This window comes from Octopus sinensis, linkage group LG4, assembly GCF_006345805.1.
Source record: "Octopus sinensis linkage group LG4, ASM634580v1, whole genome shotgun sequence".
Classification (NCBI taxonomy): Eukaryota; Metazoa; Mollusca; class Cephalopoda; order Octopoda; family Octopodidae; genus Octopus; species Octopus sinensis.
The window spans coordinates 155,838,425-155,861,044 of NC_043000.1; the positions used below are offsets into that span (position 1 = coordinate 155,838,425).

Consider the following 22,620-nt stretch of genomic DNA (forward strand, 5'->3'; position numbering starts at 1 on the left):
TCACAACATGAAAGGTCATCCCACCAAGGTATGTAAAGGCACCTAGGGCGGTGAGCTGGCAGAAATGTTAGCATGCCGGGCGAAATGCTTGGCGGTATTTCGTCTGCATTACGTTGCGAGTTCAAATTCCGCCGAGGTCGACTTTGCCTTTCATCCTTTCGGGGTCGATAAATTAAGTACCAGTTACGCACTGGGGTCAATGTAATCGACTTAATACCTACGTCTGTCCTTGTTTGTCCCCTCTGTGTTTAGCCCCTTGTGGATAATAAAGAAATAGGTACGTAAAGGCACCTCCCCAGGATGATTAGAATCACCTGAGTGGCAAATCTAGAATATAAATCAACATCACAACCATGTGCAATGTGGTTAAATGAAACATAAAAAGAGTGCAGAGCAAATGTTTCTCTAAAACATCACCAGTGAAATTTCACCAAACAGTTGTTGCAAAAACTACCAAATGGAATATCACCTAATAAAGACTGGTAGTCAACTATTGGTATAGGAAATTTAGGTTTTGGAGAGAAGCTCTGATCAACATGATCAAAAGAACAAGGGACACTGAACTTGAAGTGCTACACTGGTTAACAGTTGCACAAATATTTATACATAAGAACCAAGAGACACATGTGACAAAAAAACTGCAGGCCCATAAAGCAATAGCATGCTTAAAAGTTATGTATAAACTGCTTAAATGATAATGATGATGTACACAGATTCCTGTAATCTATTTATCCAACATCATTGGAAAACAAAAACATTTGGTAACTGATAAGCAGACAGGAAGAAAGAAGAGAGTCTGGGGTTGTGCCTGTACCAAACAGCTCCTTATCAATAAAGTTGTTCTCAAGAAAATTAAGCATTTTTGTTAAAGTCTACTGACTGTATGCTTAGATTATAAGAAGGATCTGACATCTTGTCCATTCATAGATAGTAGAATCACTATGCCTTGCAAAGGTGCCATCTGCTACAGTTGATGTCATTAAAAAACTAACAACAATACAGTCAACACAGCTAACAAATGGACAGAATCCACTGTTACAGTCACAAACAGAATCTAGTTATCACCAGAAATATTCTAGAGTGACAACTTGTCTGTAATGCCTTTCACCCTGGCAGACTTGTTACGAATATCCAGATACTACATGACAGGACTTGCAGGGAAGAGAAAAATTTGTGTTACCCATGACAGGTGAGGAATATGGATATCAGTGTCTCTGCTACAAATATCTCAGAATTGATAAAAAATATTGCAGACAATAGTGTTGTGTATAAAGTTAGTGACAAAGGAATATGTTCGTAGAATTTGGAAGATATGGAAATCTACAATCAATAAGAGCATATCCCAAATTGCATTAGCAATGTTAGTGCTAATATCAACATCTGGAAGGATATTAGACTGGGCATTTAAAAATACCTGCAACTAAACATCAAGACTAGAAAGGTACCACTTGTAACATTCACTAGTAATTGATGTTAAATGAATGATGAGGACATACATACATACATACACACATACATACATACATACATACATACATACATACATACATGCATACATACATACACACACACATAATCTTCATTTATATATAAAAAAAATTATAGGTGAGTTAACCAGGTTTTGTTTCCTTATTATAATGTACTATAGACTGTATCTGTAGGATTTTTAACCAACACACAGTATTGCAACAATTGTAAACAATTTGTTGTTAAAATATGTGTATGGACATAAAAAGGAGAAATAAGTTGATGTATATATTGACTCGTTTTTGGAGTCTTAGTTGACAGCTTTGCACCGCCTTAAATATTCACAAACACATCCCTTATAAACCCAGTAATATTACAAGTTAAAGTAAACTGGATAGACTAATTCGCATATTTAACACTTTCATAACAGCATAATTGAACATCAAATTACTGCTATCTCAGGATATTTGAAAGTGGCACATAGCTGCTGATAAAGACTCCGCAAAGAGATGCAATGTACACACAGCTGCTACCCACTTTTTATATCTGTATACATATTGTATAGAAGAATTGTTTACAATCGGCATAGCAGTGTTGGACAAAAGAATTTATCAATATGTTCTATGGTACACAATATATATAAGCTATCAGGTATAAACCATTCGTTTTATTATCTAATACATGCATACATGAATGCATGCACACACACCCTTAGATAATGACTGGCAGAAAACTACCCAGAGGGCAATTTTTCCGCATGTAGATCTAATCTTTTCTGACATTTGATTTTTAAGAAAATAGAAGCTAAACAGCATATTATATTTCTGATTTGTTTCCTGATCAAGGAAGTAAGTCTCTGCATAGTCACTTGACTTACTAAAAATAGCAGTCAACTCTCCTTAAAACCATGTTGTATAAGCTTTAAGAAGGAAAAACACATTGGAATCATCATCATCATCGTTTAACGTCCACATTCCATGCTACTATGGGTTGGACGATTTTGACTGAGGGCTGGCGAACCAGAGGGTTGCACCAGGCTCCGATCTTGATTTGGCAGTGTTTCTACAGCTGGATGCCCTTCCTAACACCAACCACTCCGAGAGTGTAGTAGGTGCTTTTTATGTGCCACCGGCACTAAAACTTATTTATACATGGGTGAAGTAGTTAATAATTTGGATATTTCCATACCGTTGGAATAAACGCTTTGTTTATAACATACAGCAAAAATTTCCTAACCCACTGTTGACCACTGAAGCTTGAAATAGAAGATGCTTACCTTGACCAGTCTGTGAAAGGAACTCTGCTGCACCTCCAATTGGTTTAGTAACAACACCAACTAGCCCTTTACCGACTCCAGTTACAAATCCGCTTGCTAATGAATTGTCGCTGAGTAGCTGCGAGGACAAAACACCTTGAATTGGTTGGTCAGCAATCCCTGCAATAGCACCTGCAACAGAAACAACCACAATAGCATACATAAGCAACAAATGGGAGAAAACAAGTCAATGATAAAGCCTCTACAGAGTCACTTGATATGCTCAAAAATAGCAGCAAAATTCCACTCAAGTCACAACTTATTGTCTTCAAATCGTCATCGTCGTCGTCGTCATTTAATGTCCGCATTCCATGCTAGCATGGGTTGGACGATTTTGACTGAGGGCTGGCGAACCAGATGGCTGCACTAGGCTCCAATCTTGATTTGGCAGAGTTTCTACAGCTGGATGCCCTTCCTAATGCCAACCACTCCGAGAGTGTAGTGGGTGCTTTTTACGTGCCACCAGCTTTATCTAAGAATGCTTTAGATAACGTAGTCTCAGATAGACAATGCCTGAAAAAAGGAGGTGATAGCTATGACTTGAACTCCTTTCATTATAGGTTGGTTTAATCAGGTCCTACCCAGATTTCATCAACAACAACGACCGGTAAAGAAAAAGCTGCAACAAAGTTTCAAAGAACAAAGGCTGTAATAAAATCTGACATCCCTCCAACCTCTCCTCCCTCCCCACTCAGTCTGCTCAATAAAAGTAATCTCCCACAAACATCAACAGTTTACTTTGGCTTAGGATAAGGATGAAGTAAATCTATGAAATCTGCAATGTCCACACCGTAAAAGTAAATATGCGCAGGAGTGGCTGTGTGTGAAGTAGCTTGCTAACCAACCACATGGTTACGGGTTCAGTCCCACTGCGTGGCATCTTGGGCAAGTGTCTTCTGCTATAGCCCTGGGCCGACCAATGCCTTGTGAGTGGATTTGGTAGATGGAAACTGAAAGAAGCCTGTCGTATATATGTATATATATATATATATATATATATATATATATATATATGTGTGTGTGTGTGTGTGTGTATATGTTTGTGTGTCTGTGTTTGTCCCCCTAGCATTGCCTGACAACCGATGCTGGTGTGTTTACGTCCCCGTCACTTAGCGGTTCGGCAAAAGAGACCGATAGAATAAGTACTGGGCTTACAAAGAATAAGTCCCAGGGTCGATCTGCTCGACTAAAAGCGGTGCTCCAGTATGGCCGCAGTCAAATGACTGAAACAAGTAAAAAGAGAAAAAAAGATGTAATGAGCTCGACCTAGCAGAGATAGCAGGCAAGTCTCTCTCAGACTATTCCTCTATCTTTAAAAAAGGAAGGACAAACTGGATATTGTAATCTATAATAGTAAAATCATAGTTTAAAAAACATTATCAGAAGTATCCAGTAAGCTCACAGCCATCAGAAAGGTGCACCCCCAAATTGCTTACAGAATCTTATGAGATAAATGCCAAGCTAATTAATCATGTTATATTATTTTTTAAACTATAAAACTGTAGTTTACAAATGCTAGAAAAAGTATCCAGCTGGCCCACAGTCATATTAACTTTACCTTCCCACTATAACCCTATTCTTGACAGCTTTGGCCCTAGCATGATAACTCCCTTGCTGTTTCTCTATCTGTTTGTTTCCCGCCTATCTGTTCATATCTCTATCAGTGACTTGTTTCTCAGTGACTTCTCCAGAAGATTAATTCAGGAGGTGAGTAATCAATAATGGTGGTTCAATGGATATGGCATATTATTCCCTGCTTCTCAAGGAAGCCAGAACTAGTCTAAGCTAGTGGAGAATTATTATTACTGTTATTAAGGCTCTCTCTAACTCACTCCTTACATACTGTAAAAACCCTTGTAATTTACACACTTTTTCACAAAAATAAAAAATAAACTCTATGGGGTGTGTAAATTACATGAGTAGATCATTCCACAATTTTTCTTTTTTTTTGGTGGGGGGGGGGGGGGAATTCTTTTTGTTGTAAAAACATAAACATTCATACCAGAAGTTGATTCATTCAATGTCAGAATAGGTTTTTACAGAAAAAATAGTGACTTAAATATATAATGAAGCTGAGCAGTATAATGCTTACATTTTCTGTATAAATTTACTAAAACCATTAACTGGTTAACTACTTGTTGAAGTCTGATGTCCATGCTGGTAAAACACAGTCTGGGCCATATTTTACATTGCTCGCAGTTTCTACCTATCGCAATGAAGCACCATTGACATACATAATGATACGGATACTTCTGACTGAAAAAAATGTAATGCTATGGATAATCTTGATTGTATGTTTTTATTTTTGTCTGTTTATTACTAGGCACAGTTTTAAGTTTGCCGTACTGTTTATGCCAATTTCAAACATTAGCTTTATTAAAATGCCTTCTTGCAGCTCTACTGCCATGTTCAAATGTATACTCTTTTACTCTTTTACTTGTTTCAGTCATTTGACTGCGGCCATGCTGGAGCACCGCCTTTAGTCGAGCAAATCGACCCCGGGACTTATTATTTGTGAGCCCAGTACTTATTCTATCGGTCTCTTTTGCCAAACCGCTAAGTGACGGGGACGTAAACACACCAGCATCGGTTGTCAAGTAATACTAGGGGGACAAACACAGACACACAAACACACACATATATATATATACATATATACGACAGGCATCTTTCAGTTTCCGTCTACCAAATCCACTCACAAGGCATTGGTCGGCCCGGGGCTATAGCAGAAGACACTTGCCCAAGATGCCACGCAGTGGGACTGAACCCGGAACCATGTGGTTGGTAAGCAAGCTACTTACCACACAGCCACTCCTGCGCCTAGTATATTCAACATATTTAATTTCTCCTTCACAGTAAATGATTCATAAGTTCTACCCACACTGACAATAACAGTAATGACAAATTTTAAAGTTTGCTTGACATTTTATAAGTGTGAAAGGGATTAAAATTTCGATACTCCATATCAAAGGTTCTGACAAGAATAGGCGGAAAAGAATTCTGTTTACATAATCAGTTTGATCGGTCACCTTCCTCTGTCGGTTGAGTAAAGTGTCATCCAAGCTGATGTTTATTGGTAATTAAACTTAATTTGCAACACCTGTGCGTATTTATCAGCTTTGTTTTTGTTGGTAATTCTTATCAACAACTTTTCCTGTGATCATGATTGGAGAAGACATACAGCAGTATGCTAAAGATCCGACATAAACTCTTGTGGCCAAGAAATGTAAAATAAAGTTTATTAGAAACAACACAAACACTTTGTGATTTAATAGCTTTCAATGTAATACCTGTTAAACAGAAATTATTGTTATTTAATGAAAATTTAATAAAATCTAATCATAAGTAAGTAAAATTATGCTAAATACAACTAAATTGAAAACCTTTTTCGCCTGGCTATATAGGCAATTCTGAAAACTTTTGGGTGTGAATTTTACATGAGTAGAAGCCTTTTTTAATAAATTTTATCCTGAAAATCATCTGCATAAATTACACAGGTGCGCAAATTACATGGGTTTTTATGGTATGTCTCTCTTTTGGCAGCTTCATCTGAAGATTCATTTCAGTTGGTAATTGGTGACCCACAAACATGATCTATTATCTATTACCCTCTTTTTATGGAGGCTGGAGTTAGTACTAAATTTATGCTAAGCAAATAATTTATTTTTATCATAAGGATATTTTACTAGAATCAAAACAATGATGATGATAATGATGATGATGAGGGTGCAGTGCTGTGCTGATAACCAGCTGGTAGAAGATCTGCCTGGGGTTAAAATAGTAGTAACATGGAACAGCCACTTTGATGTGGCGATTAACTTTACTGGTTAGTATGGTTACTACTCTGATCTCTTCTTGAGATTTTACAACTAGCTACTTTGCTTATCATTTAGTTTCCCCTTTAACATCAAGAAATTGAATGTATGCTCGGGAACAAAATCATGAATGATCAAGTGAATGATACCTCGTCCCCGCCCACTATGAACCCTTTGGCTTATCTTTACTTAAAATAAGCAATGAAGAAACCTCTTTTCTGATCCTCCTAACTAATTGTATCTGCTTAGTACCATGAGACCCCATCCCTTATTCAGTACAATAGAGACAGTCCCCTTCCTAGCCATCTCTTTGCAACTATAATGGATAGTCAGGGAAAACTGCATCTGTTCCAGGAGAACCTCAACCAGTTGGTAAATACTCTGCTCAGTTCAGTATTAGTTAAATAGCATATCTTACCTACACTAGGGAAAGATGGGATATCACAGAAGTACCAGAACCATGAACTGTATAGGAATTCATATACTCCAAACAAACCCACCATACTTCTGTAAGACCGCCATATTTCTACCCTCCCCTTACTATGGGTACCCTAAACAGTATTGATCCCTGCTATGAGACCTATGGAAAGACATTGACACAGATATGATATATGAAAGAAAATGTTGTATACAGTGCTCAGGTGCACTACAACTAAAAAAAAAAAGCCACCAGGTGTACTGTTGGTGGATTTCAAGAAGCATGGATGTTTTGAAGGATGTAGTGTCTTGACAGCCAACAACTGATGCAGGTAGTTTATTCCATGCTTCAACAATTCTGAGCGTGAAAAATGTTTCCGAAAGTCATATGTACTGTGTTGTTTTTTGATTTTGCGAGCATGTCCATGAGTGTTTGACACATGGAATTCAAAAAGGTGCCCAAGGTTTTTGGAAAGATGGTGGATAATCTTGTGGGTGTCTACCAAGTCAGTTGCCAGACATCTGAGCTTCAATGTGTCCGTGCCCAGGGAAGCAAGACATTCTGACTATGAAAGATACCTGACGGTGAGTATTTGTTTTGCTGCATGTTTCTGAAGTTTCCAGGAGAGGTATATGCTGAGTAAGATAGGGCTCCAGGCTGGTGATACAAATTCTAAGTGTGGATGTACCATTGTCATATACAGTTCTAAACAGATAGCTGGAGAGAGGCTGACAAAGGTCTTACTGAGTGATGCTAGGACACCCTCAGCCTGTCCAACACAGATCACTGTTTACAATAATACCCAGATCATGTTTACTAGAAGACTTCTCGAGATTGGTGTTGCTGAGGGAGTATGTAAAGGCTGGGTTTTTCTTCCCAAAGTGCATGGTGCACTTGTCCACCGCTAGCACTTGAGTTGCCAGTCTGAGATTCATTGCTGCATTGTGTCCAGGTCTGGTTGCATGAAAGATCTATAGCACAGAGGATCTATTCTTTTTATTTCAAGATACAGCTTGATGTCATCTACATATTTCAACACTGTAACATCCCTCAAGTTTGCATCTATGTCATTAATATATGCAACAATTGAAGGCAACCCTGCTAAAATGTTGGACAATTCAAAAATCTCCCTCAGAAAACAATAACCCAGCAAAAAAAAAAAAAAAATTCAGGTGTCATTCACAAGCAAATTTGACAAAGTTGACTTCAATGAAATTTGAATTCAAAATGCAAAGAAAAACTGCAATACATAGGCGTAGGAGTGGCTGTGTGGTAAGTAGCTTGTCTACCAACCACATGGTTCCGGGTTCAGTTCCACTGCATGGCACCTTGGGCAAGTGTCTTCTACTATAGCCTCTGGCTGACCAAAGCCTTGTGAGTGGATTTGGTAGACGGAAACTGAAAGAAGCCCGTCGTATATATGTATATATATATATGCGTGCATGTGTTTGTGTGTCTGTGTTTGTCCCCCTAGCATTGCATGACAACCGATGCTGGTGTGTTTATGTCCCCGTTACTTAGCGGTTCGGCAAAAGAGACCGATAGAATAAGTACTGGGCTTACAAAAGAATAAGTCCCGGGGTCAATTTGCTTGATTAAAAGGCGGTGCTCCAGCAGGGCCGCAGTCAAATGACTGAAACAAGTAAAAGAGTAAAAGAGTAAGGGCTGATATAAAATTTGTATGACATAAAGAAGAGAAAGTAACTTATCTAGAAGAGTAACTTAGAATACATTTCTGCATAGGAGAGATGTGAACTCTATCAGCTGCAGTGGAAATGGCCTATCTACGAGAGCAACAACTCTGAATAAAAATCAATGCAGTCTAACCAAACAGCTTCTCTATAGTACAAATGGCAAAATTAAATTCATTCAGTCTATGCTGTGAAGTAATAGAAAGGACATCCAGCTGTGAAAAACGGGCCTAAAACACATCAGTCAAATCAAACTTAAACTCAAATTACATCTACAGAATTGATACATCTCTATATATATATAAAGCTAAAGTTGTTTGTGTATGGCAGGTTTGGTAGCCTTCAACTAACACTATTTCCTCCGAGACCGCGTGGTGCAAGTTGACCAAAATTGAGAGTATGATAGAAGAACGCTTGCTCTTCCTTCCGTAGAAGAAAAAATTCAAATCGGACCATGTTAACACCAAAAATTATTTACATCAAAAAGGTGCTTTTTTTCTATGAAAATCCCTATTTTTTATAATTTTTTGACTGCTGTGTCGCCATTTTTCGGTGTATTTCAACCAGAAAAATATTCACTTAAAGAGAATAACAAGCTACATAATGCACAATTTTTACTTTTCAAAAATTCCAATTCTAAAGGGTTGAAACAAACCCAAGCAACACCAGGCGATACTGCTAGTACAAAGATAATTCTGTGCATGGTAGATAGATAGACCGTTAGGAATATCTGATCATGTCTGAGAACCTCTCAAACATAAAATTATATCAACAGCTCTCTTCCTTTTAGATACAGAAAATGAATATCAAACAGTCAAAACTCCACCAGAAAATCTTTACTGTTAGAGACTAAACGTTGATAAGATGAAAGTGAAATCAAGAGAGATTGTAACAATTCTCAAACAATGGCAGGTAGACACAAGTAGTATTCATGAGGGAATATGGAAAGGAATCTCTCAGCCAGACTTCCCATGAACTGGAAGAACATGAACATTTTTCTGGGAAGGTAACACATCTGGAATTGGTGAAGTAGGCATATTTTTGACAGAAAAATGGATAAAATGATTGAAGTATTCAGAGTGGTTAACAGAATAATTAATCTTAGACTAGTCATAAGCAAGACTTCAGTGATCTTTGTATATGCACTGTGGAGGCGCAATGGCCCAGTGGTCAGGGCAGCGGACTTGCAGTCGTAGGATCGCGGTTTCGATTCCCAGACCGGGCGTTGTGAGTGTTTATTGAGCGAAAACACCTAAAAAAGCTCCACGAGGCTCTGGCAGGAGATGGTGGTGATCCCTGCTGTACTCTTTCACCACAACTTTCTCTCACTCTTACTTCCTGTTTCTGTTGTACCTGTATTTCGAAGGGCCGGCCTTGTCAATCTCTGTGTCATGCTGAATATCCCCGAGAACTACATTAAGGGTACACATGTCTGTGGAGTGCTCAGCCACTTACACGTTAATTTCACGAGCAGGCTGTTCCGTTGATCGGATCAACCGGAACCCTCGTCGTCGTAACCGACGGAGTGCTTCCTCCTGTATATGCACCACATTCAGGAATGACAGATGAGCAAAAGACCATTTCTATGGTAACATCTTTCAGAACACCTCAATAACAGATGATAGCAACTTGGCTATCATGGACGGTGCCTTTAATGGACATGTTGGAAAACATGGCAATGGCTATTCTGATGTACACACTATGGCTATGTTACACTAAATGTAAAAGGTTCGACATTCTTGGGGTGTTATGTGTATGTAATGATAGTCAATTACTTGCTAATGCCTTGAAAAAAGAGACTTGGAAATACTACAAGATGCTGATGAATAAGGACAATCATCATCATCGTTTAAACGTCCGTTTTCCGCGCTAGCACGGGTTGGACGGTTCGACCGGGGTCTGGGAAGCCAGGGGCTGCACCAGGCTCCAGTCTGAACTGGCAGAGTTTCTACAGCTGGATGCCCTTCCTAACGCCAACCACTCCGCGAGTGTAGTGGGTGCTTATTACATGCCACCTGCACAGGTGCCAGGCGAGGCTGGCAACGGCCACGGTCGGATTGGTGCATTTTACGTGCCACCAGCACGGAAGCCAGTCAAGAAGAATTACAGTAACGCCAATGTCTGTTGACCAGTCTATGGTTAAAAGAGCTATTGAGGATGTGAAGAATGTAGATGGTGAAAATAATTAGTGTAGCACTGGGAGGTGTTATCTTTAATGAATGGCAAAGCAGTATCATTAACTGTTACATTAGCAAAAATGATGCTCATGAAAATTTGTAATAACAGAAATATCAAATTAATGGAGCAAGTTGTGAAAGTAACAGGAAAAGTAAGAACATGGCTAATTAGGAAGTAAATAAGCTTAGACAAAATGCAGTTAGAACTGTCCCAGGATGTGACAATAATAATGTCTTCTTCATGTGACAATTGGGCAACTAAAGGAGAAAATCTTAGCAGAGAGTCAGCCTCTAAAACTAGCATTTATTGACCTGGAGAAGACTTTTGATAAGGTTCTATGCTCTGTGGTTGTGGGACACTAAAAAAACCAGTGTAAAAGAATGGCTTGTGAAAGTCAGGCGAGCTATGTACAAAGGTGCCAGAAGCAAGGTGTGAATTAGAAATTAGTTCAATAAAGAATTTATCAGATAACTATTTTTTCAGCACTTCGTTTATTCCACAATTCTCCAAGCTGTAAATAGAGGATTTCAAAACAGGTCATCTGTGAAAACTTTTCTATGCTGACAATCTAGTTCCCATAGTCAGGTCAGTCAAAGAGTTTGAGGAAAAGTTCCAAACATGGAAGCAGAGCCTAGATTCCAAAAGTATAAAAGTGAACTTTATCAAGTCTTAACACAGAGGAATACATTCTTCTGCAATCGAGAAAGTGGCTACTCTTGATATGCCAAAAAGTATATCTTCTACACTGGGTATCCAATGTAAACTATATGTTCATGAGAGATAGAGTGAGATGACAGGCAAGCTGACGGAAATAATTCCATATGCAGGTAACACAAAAGAGTAGTTAGCACCATGAAATTAATTCTTTCAAAGGCAGAAATATTTTATAGCTTCTGTTATCTTGGTGACATAATCAACAGGTGAGATGGGTGTTGTGAAAGTATTGTAGCCAGAATAAGAATGGAAGGAAGCAGTTCAGAGAGCCTCTGCTGGCGGCAACAAAAGGACTCTCTCTTTCTCTGAGTGAAGAGTAGGCTTAATAATGCTTGAGTATAAAGTGTGACAATAGATGGGAGTGAAACACAGAATTGTACACGAAGGATGTGTAAAGGCTGGAAAGAAACACATGAACAATAAAGCATAAACAAACAAGAGGAAAACAGGTTGTAAGAGGAATCAGATAGAGAGAGCAGAAAAGAAGAACAAGCTAGTAGAAACATGTGTGCAAGAGAGTGGGCTGCACTGGTATGGATACTTGATACATATGAAGGATAATAATTGGGTAAAGAAAACCGAACTATCCAGCTGGAAGAAACTTATGTGCGAGGAAGACCAAAAAATATACAAGAGATGATGAAAGTTGATGTCAGAAAGCTTGGTCCTTACAGAAGAAACCTCAACAAGTGATGAGGCACAGTGTTAGACAAGATGTATTTAATCAATGTAGGTATGGAAAAACAGTCACAAAATGCTGATGATGTTGATGAAGATGATAGCTGGCATGCTCCTTTGTCAAAACTTTAACTAACCTTTCGTACTTTGCATAAGTACTTTATAAAATATATTATCATTTCAAAGTTTTCTTCAAAAAGTTTGATTTCTCCACATTCAATATTTAGCCATGTCCTGAGCATTTGCTTTCCTCTTGTTATTAATATTCATGTGCTGAACAGCTGTTTCCCCACTGTTAATTAACACAGGATATTATGTCTATCAGCAGTTAAATAATGTTTTGCCATACTAAGATAACCCTTTCATTACCAACCTGGCTGAAACTGGCTCTGGCTCTGTGGTACAAATGTCTGTTTTTATAAGTTTTGAATTAAAATCTTTCACCAAACCTTAATCACAATTTATGTTCCTAACACTAGCTTAATAATAACAAAGTTAGTTTACTAAAGTATTTGTTATATTTAGAGTAATTGAAAGAAATACAGAGCATCTCAAAATAAATACAGTAACGAAAGGGTTAACACAGCAACAACAATCCAGCCGTTTGCTTCTACTTTTCACACTAAGTGTTGCCAAAAATGGTTTGAGGAAAATAAGCAACAGCAACAACACCAACACCAACAATAGAACCAATGTGAGCCAATACATATAGTCATTCAATCTATAGAAATAGCAGCGAAGTACCATCAAATCAAACCTACCATCTTAGAATACATTATGTCTAAGTAAAAAAAAAAAATCAAGACCAGACACCTTTGGCTATCAATATGCTCAATCAAGGCTAACCTTTTTTTATTTTATTTTATTTTATCTAGTTTCAGCTCACGGGCTGTGGTCATGCTGGGGCGCTGCAACATTTTTCTTTATTAAGTCGATTACATCGACCCCAGTGCATAACTGGTACTTTATTTATCGACCCCGAAAGGACGAAAGGCGAAGTCGACCTCGGCGGAATTTGAACTCAGAACGTAACGATAAGCATTTCGCCCGGCGCGCTAACGTTTCTGCCAGCTCGCCACCTTATTAAACAACAATGAAACATGATATGGTTTATTCAAAATCTGATAGGGGTCTTAGTATTTTTAATATTTCATTCTAATGACAGAATTAACAGACAAAACTTATATGAAAAATCCTAAAAAGGAAAACATTTTACATATTTAAGATGAAATTCAGAGACAGAAAGAGAGAAGGGAGAACAGATTTACTAGGACAGACTTTACTGCCGTTGCTATTTTTGTTATGTAATCCCTTGGTCTGTTTGTGACAAAATGAAACTGAACTAATCTACATATTGAATATACTACAATGTTTCAAACAAAGAGAGACATAGTTTTGTCATCAAAATTAAGATGAAGTCAGCAATGTCTACATGAGAAAAAAATTAATGCAATCAAAATATAAATATGGAAAAAAAAATGAGAAGTTTAAGTGTAAGTGATTTCAATAATTATGACATGAAGTTTCCAGAAAATGTCACTGGCACCAACCAACCATAACATTCACATAAAAAATTTATTAGATGATGTGTTATCAGATCAAGACATCTTTGGTTTTATCAAATTCTAAGTGATTTATCTGACTTGATATTAAACTCAACAGATGTTGTGGATCTAACATCACACAAGGCACATCAGTTGACATGCACAAGTCAAAAAGCAGGTTTAACCCTTTCGTTACCAACCCGGCTGAAACCGGCTCTGGCTCTGAGTACAAATGTCTTGTTTTCATAAGTTTTGAATTAAAATCTTCCATCAAACCTTAGTCACAATTTATGTTCCTAACACTAGCTGAATGATAACTAGGTTATTTTACTAAATTCTTTTCTATATTTAAAGTAATTGAAAGAAACACAGAGCATCTCAAAATAAATACAGTAACGAAAGGGTTAACAATACATCTATGTACAGACACTTGATAACCTTTCATGATGATTTTTATCATCACCAAACTAAAAGTTCATCATAAATATCTTCACGTTATCCTCTTTCTGGCAAACAACCTGTAGTTAAATGGAAATACAATCTAATATATTAGGAAAAAAACACCTTTTACTAGTTTAAATAAAATTAAATAGGGTTAATGACACAGCCTGTTCAGTCCTAGGCTACTAACAAGGATCTCTTTGAAGATATTCAATGTTACTTAAAACTTACATAAAATGAGGCACAGGTCTTCAGTTTTATTTGCAAGTGAGAGGTGTCAACTAGCACAATTAGACATAAGGACCTTTTACAGTAAAAACTTGTACAGAGGTACCGGTGCAACAACCACTGCCACCACTATTTTGCATCCAATTTTCTATGCTTGTTTGCTCTTTTCTATTTCAGCATCTTACCACCTGTTGCAGTTCTTTGTCATCTCCTTCATCAAGTTCAGACTCTTGAGATTAGCCTTCAGTAATTTTTCCCATGTCTTCCTTTACCTCCTCTTCTGCAGGTTCCTCCTCTTCTGCAAGTTCAACTGTCCTACCCTTGCTTGCATAGAAGATGGACGTTAAACGACGACAACAACAATGATGATCATCTCCCTCAAATCAAACCCAACCATCTTAAAACAGATACACTGCAGTTTTGAATACATAAAGCCTAAAAGAATGATTAAACAATCACAGTTGGCACACCTTTAATCACAGGTGCACAGTCAGAACTGATTAGGATCTAAATAACAACAAATTAATTACTTTCATCGTTCATATTTGAACTGAGGATACTTAACTTTTTAGCATTCAAATTAACCAAATACGGCCACTGTAAAGACACTACTATTTATGCAAACTCAATACACCTGGTCTTGTAGATACTACCTTTTCAGAGGAGAAAATTCATTTGTTTCAACCTAATATGAATTGTATGAAAATATTCCATCCTAACCCAATTGATATTATGAATACTAAATGTTTAAATCACAGGTGAACTTAGAATGATGGAAATGATTGATGAAATACAGACATGTTTCTTTCTTCTTTCTGAAACTCATGCTTATTAATTCTAGTATTACTTTTTACTGATAATCTAAGCGATTATCTCTCTATATATAAACGGCAGTTTGTCTGTGCGTGTTTCTGTGTGTCTGTTTGCTTGTACCCTCACCCTGACCACGGCTTTCAACCGATTCTGATGAAACTTGACACACACATAGCCCAATGTCATAATTCAAAACTAACGCAGCGAAAATTTTTAAAAGTTCCCCCAGTTCTGAAAAAAATCGATAAATTCAACATGGGGTCGAGAATCAGAAACACAAACCGCAAACTGTCTAGGGGACGCAACTCCACCTTTTTAACTAAAAAAAAATTTACCATATTTTTTTCCATTTTTTTGCTATTTTTGGCTATAACTCTCTAAAAATGTTTTATAGTTATTTCCTTACAAACCTGAGCAACGCCGGGCGATACTGCTAGTTTATTCATAATTTAAAGGAAGCATTTTTGATTTCTTTTATTTTTTTATTCTCCTCATGTTATGACGATGTACAGTTCAAAGTTAAAAGAAAGTGTTTAGGAAATGAAATCATTGTGCCAAGTAGCAATATAGCAATGATATCTTAAACCAAACCAAACAATGTTTGCAAAAACATCTGACCAATACCTGCACAAACAGCTGAGAAATGAAGATTACTAATAATTATTATCAAATACAAAAGATTAAAAACAAAATCCACACCTGAAACAACCCTGCATGATTATTAGGCATGCTAGAATTACTGAAAAGAAGGGAATTTTGAAAATAAAATCCTGAATCAATGTGAATAAAAGATAGGATGGTAATGACTAGGAAACCCTTTTCATTATATTTCTGCTCAAACAGAGATGGCCTGGAGTTAAAGAACAAAAAAATCTGCTAAGAACTCACCAAGTAGACTAATTCCTAGACCACTTAGTCCTTGTTTGAGACCATCAGATAAACCAGTTGGGCGAATTCTTCGATTTTCTTCCTGCCGTTCTAGATGACCAGCATCTAGTGAGAGGCGGTCCATATTTCGAGATACACTGGATGCAAAGTTTGTTATAGAGGTGAGTGTACCTAAAGAAAAATATAAATAAGCATGTAAGTTCAAAGCTTTCCTTAAATAAATCAAATTTAATAAAAGTGTTTAGAAATCATATCACAAAGTCATTTTAATCAATATTTTATTTGCTTCATCAAACTAAAATAAATAAAATCAATTTGCATTAGGAAAGGTGTCCTGCCGTAGAAACCATACCAAATCAGACTGGAACTTGGTGTAGCTTTCCCGCTTACCAGTTTCAATCAAACTGTCTCACCCATGCTAGCAAAGAAAGCAGACACTAAATGATGATGATGAATTTTGAAGATGTTTTGATAGCAGAAGATTCCATCAAAAGATGTTTAGTTTTACGAACCCCTTTGGTACCAAACTGCCCAAGACAGCTCCTGGATTTCTGATACACTCTTCCTACCTTAATGTGAACTAAATTAAAACCTTCCATAAAAATTTTATGCCAATTAATGTACCAAACTCCAGTATAATAATGATAAAGTTATTTTACTAAATTCTTCATTATTACCAAAATTATTTAACACAAAGGTAGTGTATTTCAACAGGATAAATCAAAAGAAATGCACTAAGACAAGAGTTGTGGAATTTACCCATTCTTAAAAACATAAATGATATGAATAATGTCAGATTAAGAATCAAAACCAGGTTATAAATCCTACTCCCCAGAAGTTCAGTTTCTAATCTACATTGCACGTTAAAAGCACCAACTGATCGTGGCCGCTTCCAGACTCCCCTGGCACGTAAAAAGCACCCACTACACTTGCAGAGTGGCTGGCGTTAGGAAGGGCATCCAGCTGTAGAAACACTGCCAGATCAGACTGGAGCCTGATGCAGCCTCCTGGCTTCCCAGACCCCGGTCGAACCGTCCAACCCATGCTAGAGCGGAAAATGGACGTTAAACGATGATTATGATGATTGCTTCCAAGGATACATATAGACAATACAGAAAATGTATATCAACTGAATAAGGAGTGTGCATCCATCCAGTCTAACAGACCAGCTTCACATGGGCAGTTTTGCACAAATGGCTCTTCTGTTTCTACTTTCTCAATGTAGTAGTAAAATGTTTCTCCAAAAATGTGATACCTTCTCTAAAATGGCAACAATAATGTTTCCTGACAAGGAATACACAGCCACTGGTAGAATGCTGATCAAACGTTGTTGCTTGATTAAAATAATATACCAAATATGTTTGATGTCTTATATCTGCATACTTGGGAAGCTGGACTAGGCTACCTCTGTACTATTGGTTTAATCTAGTAGAGTAAACCAGAACTACCTAGCAACAATAACATCAACAAAGACAAACCAACAGAGGAAACCGCTTATGAGGGATCACTCAAACTTTTAGAAACAGTAGGCAAATCTCCCTTAAATCACACCACAAAATCTTTAAAAAGTAAGCATTAATTAGACAATAGTCTTAGGTACTTCTATAAAGACAGGATAGTCACAAATGGAATGTCTTTCATTGTGTCTACTAGATCAGGGTAACAACAATAACAACTTCAAAGAGAAACTTGAAAGCCTTCCATATTGTCATATGAAACCATGGATCTGCATCTGGAAAGATCCTTTCCAAAGCGCAGGCATAATTTTTTTTTCTCTAAGGAAGACTACCAGTTGCTCATGTATACAAGCCTTCTCTTTCCATGCCACTGATGCTGTCCGAAAGAAAGGGCAAGGGCTGATACTGTTTGGCATCAGTGCTGTCACAGGTGTTGCTCTCAGAGCACAGAGCCAGAGCAAACACCTCATCCAACACTCTAGCAATTTCACACATCCTCAGCTCTCAGCAGATACTTCATTTACTGGCACCCTGCCACCACAACCACGACCACCACCACAGAAAAGATGAACGGCAAAGATAAAATTTTATCTCAGAGCATAAAATGCCAGAACAACTCTGCTAACTGGTAAAGCAACATGACTCTATTCATAATGCATAAACGTATAATAAATGAGGCATGGTAGAAACATATGAGATCATTAGATGCATGATATTTTATAACATAGATATTATTTATTGTTAATTATTATGATCGAGTTAAAGTGATGTTAGGAAAGCATCATGAACAATTAGCTCACCTGGCCTCCATGCCGGTGGCACATAAAAAGCACCATCCGACCGTGGCCGTTTGCCAGCCTCGCCTGGCCTCCATGCCGGTGGCTCGTAAAAAGCACCATCCGACCGTGGCCGTTTGCCAGCCTCGTCTGGCATGTAAAAAGCACCCACTACACTCATGGAGTGGTTGGCATTAGGAAGGGCATCCAGCCGTAGAAACATTGCAAGATCAGACTGGGCCTGGTGCAGCCTTCTGGCTTCCCAGACCCCAGTTGCACCGTCCAACCCATGCCAGCATGGAAAGCGGACGCTAAACGATGAACGATGAAATACAACACTGTCATTAGAAATAAATAAATTAAGTTATAATTGATCTTAAGTCTTGTAAATTAATTGCTTCATGTTTAACCTTTCAGAGTCCTTAACAAAATCCATTCTATTGAAAACAATTGAACCATCTCTCAAGTCTGAGGATATCTTATTCTGCTGCTTCCTCCCAAAGCAACATATCAGTCATGAATGACGAAGCCACCTTGACTATGATCCTCCTATGAACTGTAAAAATTAATACAGAGAGTAGCTTATTTGTAAAAAAATATAACATGTGACTTCATTGACCGAGGTTACCGTGGTCTTTTCCGTAGGCTTTTCTTTCCACAGGTAAACCTCACCTGTCTTCCCCTTTACACTTCATATTGACATTTCTGTGATAACGATCCCTACTGATCGATTTTTTCTTTTTCCTCTTTTTTTTTTTTATTTTATTATTTTTTTTTTTTGCTTTCCTCTTTCCTTCCATTTACGATCCCTTTTGATTGAAAACCAACCCACCTTTTTTATCCCCAAAAGAAAAGCTCTACCTTGTAATTTGTCCCGTCTGTGTGCAGCCCTGTGTGGCTAATAAAGAAACATATCTATCTCTATTTCTCACTAGTCTCTGAGGCTCTTTAGAAAAAAAAAAAGGTTATGGCACAACCCTGTCATTTATGACTACTAAGTCACAAAAAGAAAATAATAATAACAATAATCATTTCTGATTTAGGCACAAGGCCAGCAATTTGTCAGTTGACTCCAGTACTTGACTAGTACTTTATCTTACCAACATTGGATGGATGAAAGGCAAAGTTAACCTCATCAGAGCTTTAGCTCAGAGTGTAAAGAGCCACAACAAATGCTGTTAGTCCTCCTTATGAATAGCCACCATGTATAAGATGGACTTTGCAATGTTTTACATTGGTGTTCTTGTAAACTGAATCTTATTCCTGATACATTACACACACACACACACAATCCCTACTCCACATCACTCAAATGTAGATTGAGATAAGCAGAGTTATGTACCTTATTTAAGGTGCAATAATGGTTTGACAGAATACTTTTGAACTTATAGCCTAGGGTCAACATCATGTAAACACGGGAAGATGAAAGCATGAATATGATGAGGATGATGATGGTAGTGATGAATTATTTATTCAGTAAACCAGCACTCTGACCTTACATCCATTAGTACAGTGAATCAAATCACTTACAATCTCCACAATGACACAAATTTTTAATGTTGCAGCATTTGTAGATTATAGCAGGTGTGGATGTGTGTCAGAGGGTAATGATGTCACATCATCATCATCATCATCATCATCATCATCGTTTAACGTCCGTTTTCCGCGCTAGCACGGGTTGGACGGTTTGACCGGGGTCTGGTAAGCCATGGAGGCTGCACCAGGCTCCAGTCTGATCTGGCAGAGTTTCTACAGCTGGATGCCCTTCCTAACGCCAACAACTCCGCGATATGAAAGTTAACAAAACATGAAAAGTTGCTTGTTGAAGCAGTTAGTTTTCGTCATTCTATTATTGAGGGCATGTCTTGATGTGCTAGACACTGAGGCTGGTCACATAGGGATTTGTCATATTGCAGGAGAGGTCAGCCAAAGTCAACATGGCAAAACAGATGTTAAAATGATGATCGCTGAGGAAGGAATTTTTCTGAGGATAAAACATCAAGACGATGAATCTGCAGCCTTGGTTTTTCAGTAATTCAGTGAGTAACAAAGTAGTTAACGAGGGAAGCCTAAAACTACACACAAGTTCATTCAAAGTTAGTGCTTAACTCAGATGCTACTCCGAGTTTCATATCGCGTGGAAAAGTTTTCAAGTAGATGTATTAAATACTCTGGTTTCTCCCCTTTGCACACCAGAACACTCACAAATACATGAGAGTACCACATGGTGAGTTGTTCTAACTGATGTCTGAGTTCAAATCTCACTAAAGTCAAGGAGGAATTACAACTGTGTTTTATGGTCTGCTACCATAAAGAGCTCCTTTATAGGATCCAATTAGCTCAAGACATCATCAGGAGGAACCACGTCCGGTTTCGGCCCCTACTCCTCTACCGTTTTGACGTGGTGCCCCCTCCCCCTTTGGAGGTGTCTTCAGCTCTGGTGTTGGGTGCGTGTCTTCTTTGTTCTTCTTTCTTCAGTTCTCTGGCCTCTTCGATTTAGTGTCAATGAGTGTCAGATGGTGATTTGTTCCAACTGATGTCTGAGTTCAAATCCCACGAAGGTCAACTTTACTTTCCATCCTTTCAGGAGCCCATGATGCTAGACTGGCACAATTGCTAGAAGAACATCAGATGGAGAGCTTTGTTCGTCTCAGCTTCAGCTCTTTGTTGGTGTCACACTGCTCTAGCCTTGCTCTTCTCCTGAACCACATCTACAATGTGAAGAGAGGAAACTTGCATGTGCAGGTTAGTGCTGGTCTTCTATCAAAACCTTGCCCAAGCCTATACTTTGGAGAGGAACTTTCCAAGTGCAGATATTCAAACTACCTATAACAGACAACAGAGATTATTGATTGCTATAATTTGCTGAGAATACAAGATTTACCAAGGGAAAAGTTTCATTGCCAAAACACTTTACAGAGAGTGTATAAAATATTTTGACATGAAACTCTCAAGGTCTTGAGTGACTCCTATAGTATTTGCAGCAAATAAAACTTTATACATCAGCCAATCAATAGCTTCCGAGTGAATCTGTTAGATGGAGACTGTACAAAACTCACTGTGTGCACACACACACACACGCACATTCTATTTTTAAGCAGTAGAAAATTATAAAAACGACTGAAGGGCAGAGTTTTGGTCATGGCACATATCAAACCTCTGTAGATGTGTATGTGTGTCTATGTGAATGTTCAGCACTTTATATATAAAAAAACCCACATACAGTGATGTTTGTGACATTTCTCTTACAAGACATTTCCATTTCATTTTATTCAAGTGTTAAACGAACACTATTTTTAATGTTCTTTGTTAATCATGTGCTGGCTAATGATCTTTTATTGATTTTTACATTAAATTTATTACAAGTCAGTGAGATACAATTAGTGAAAAGGAAAAAAAAATATTTCAAACAGTATACCTGCAGTAACATTTCTCAGCAATGAAGACATTCCCTGGGATACACCGGTAAGAAAAGCTCCAGGACCTTGTGTTAGACCAGTGATTGGCAGCTTGAACAGATCAGCCACCCCTGTGCCAATATTGCGCACAAGACCAGTTGGATTCCCAAGAATTTCTAAAGAACCAACAACTATTCCTGAAAATCAAATAAATAAACAATAAGTAGACGAAAAAGGAGGGAAAGTAAGATAAAAAAGATGCCAAAATCTTTTGGGATTAGATTCTCCTTATTTCGAAAAGCCATACGTACATGCTGGCTTGACTGGGTGGTTAAAAAGTTTCTTTTATAATCATGTTTTCAGATTCGATTCCACTATATAGCACCTTGAGCAAGTGTTTTCTACCATAGTTTTGGGTTGGCTAATGACATGTGAATGAAACCCGTCACTTAGCGGTTCGGCAAAAGAGACCAATAGAATAAGTACTGGGCTTACAATGAATAAGTCCCGGGGCTGAGTTGCTCGACTAAAGGCGGTGCTCCAGCATGGCCACAGTCAAATGACTGAAACAAGTAAAAGAGTTAAAAAAGTAAGGCAGATACAAACTGAAACTCATCTGCATTTTACACCTGTTTTTTTTATGCCAAGGTGGGTTGAACAGGTCATCATAATAATAGCCAATTCTTATTTGAAGTTACTGCTCTCTTGTTTGTGTCTAAAGACCTTGTATTGTTTGAATATTTCACTTTTGGCTTACTTTCTAAGGCTAGAAGCTCTTCCTACTTGTTTTATAAAATGG

At 37.8% G+C, this 22,620-nt stretch overlaps 1 protein-coding gene across 1 annotated transcript in view; it reads right to left on the reverse strand.

The window, feature by feature from the left end:
- Window positions 1-22,620, reverse strand: part of LOC115210945 (vacuolar protein sorting-associated protein 13B-like) — a 155,149-nt gene that overhangs the window by 11,489 nt on the left and 121,040 nt on the right. Inside the window, 3 exon segments of the mRNA XM_029779736.2 lie at window positions 2,744-2,914; window positions 16,191-16,361; window positions 21,842-22,018. Of these exon segments, the coding sequence (XP_029635596.1) occupies window positions 2,744-2,914; window positions 16,191-16,361; window positions 21,842-22,018 (519 nt within the window).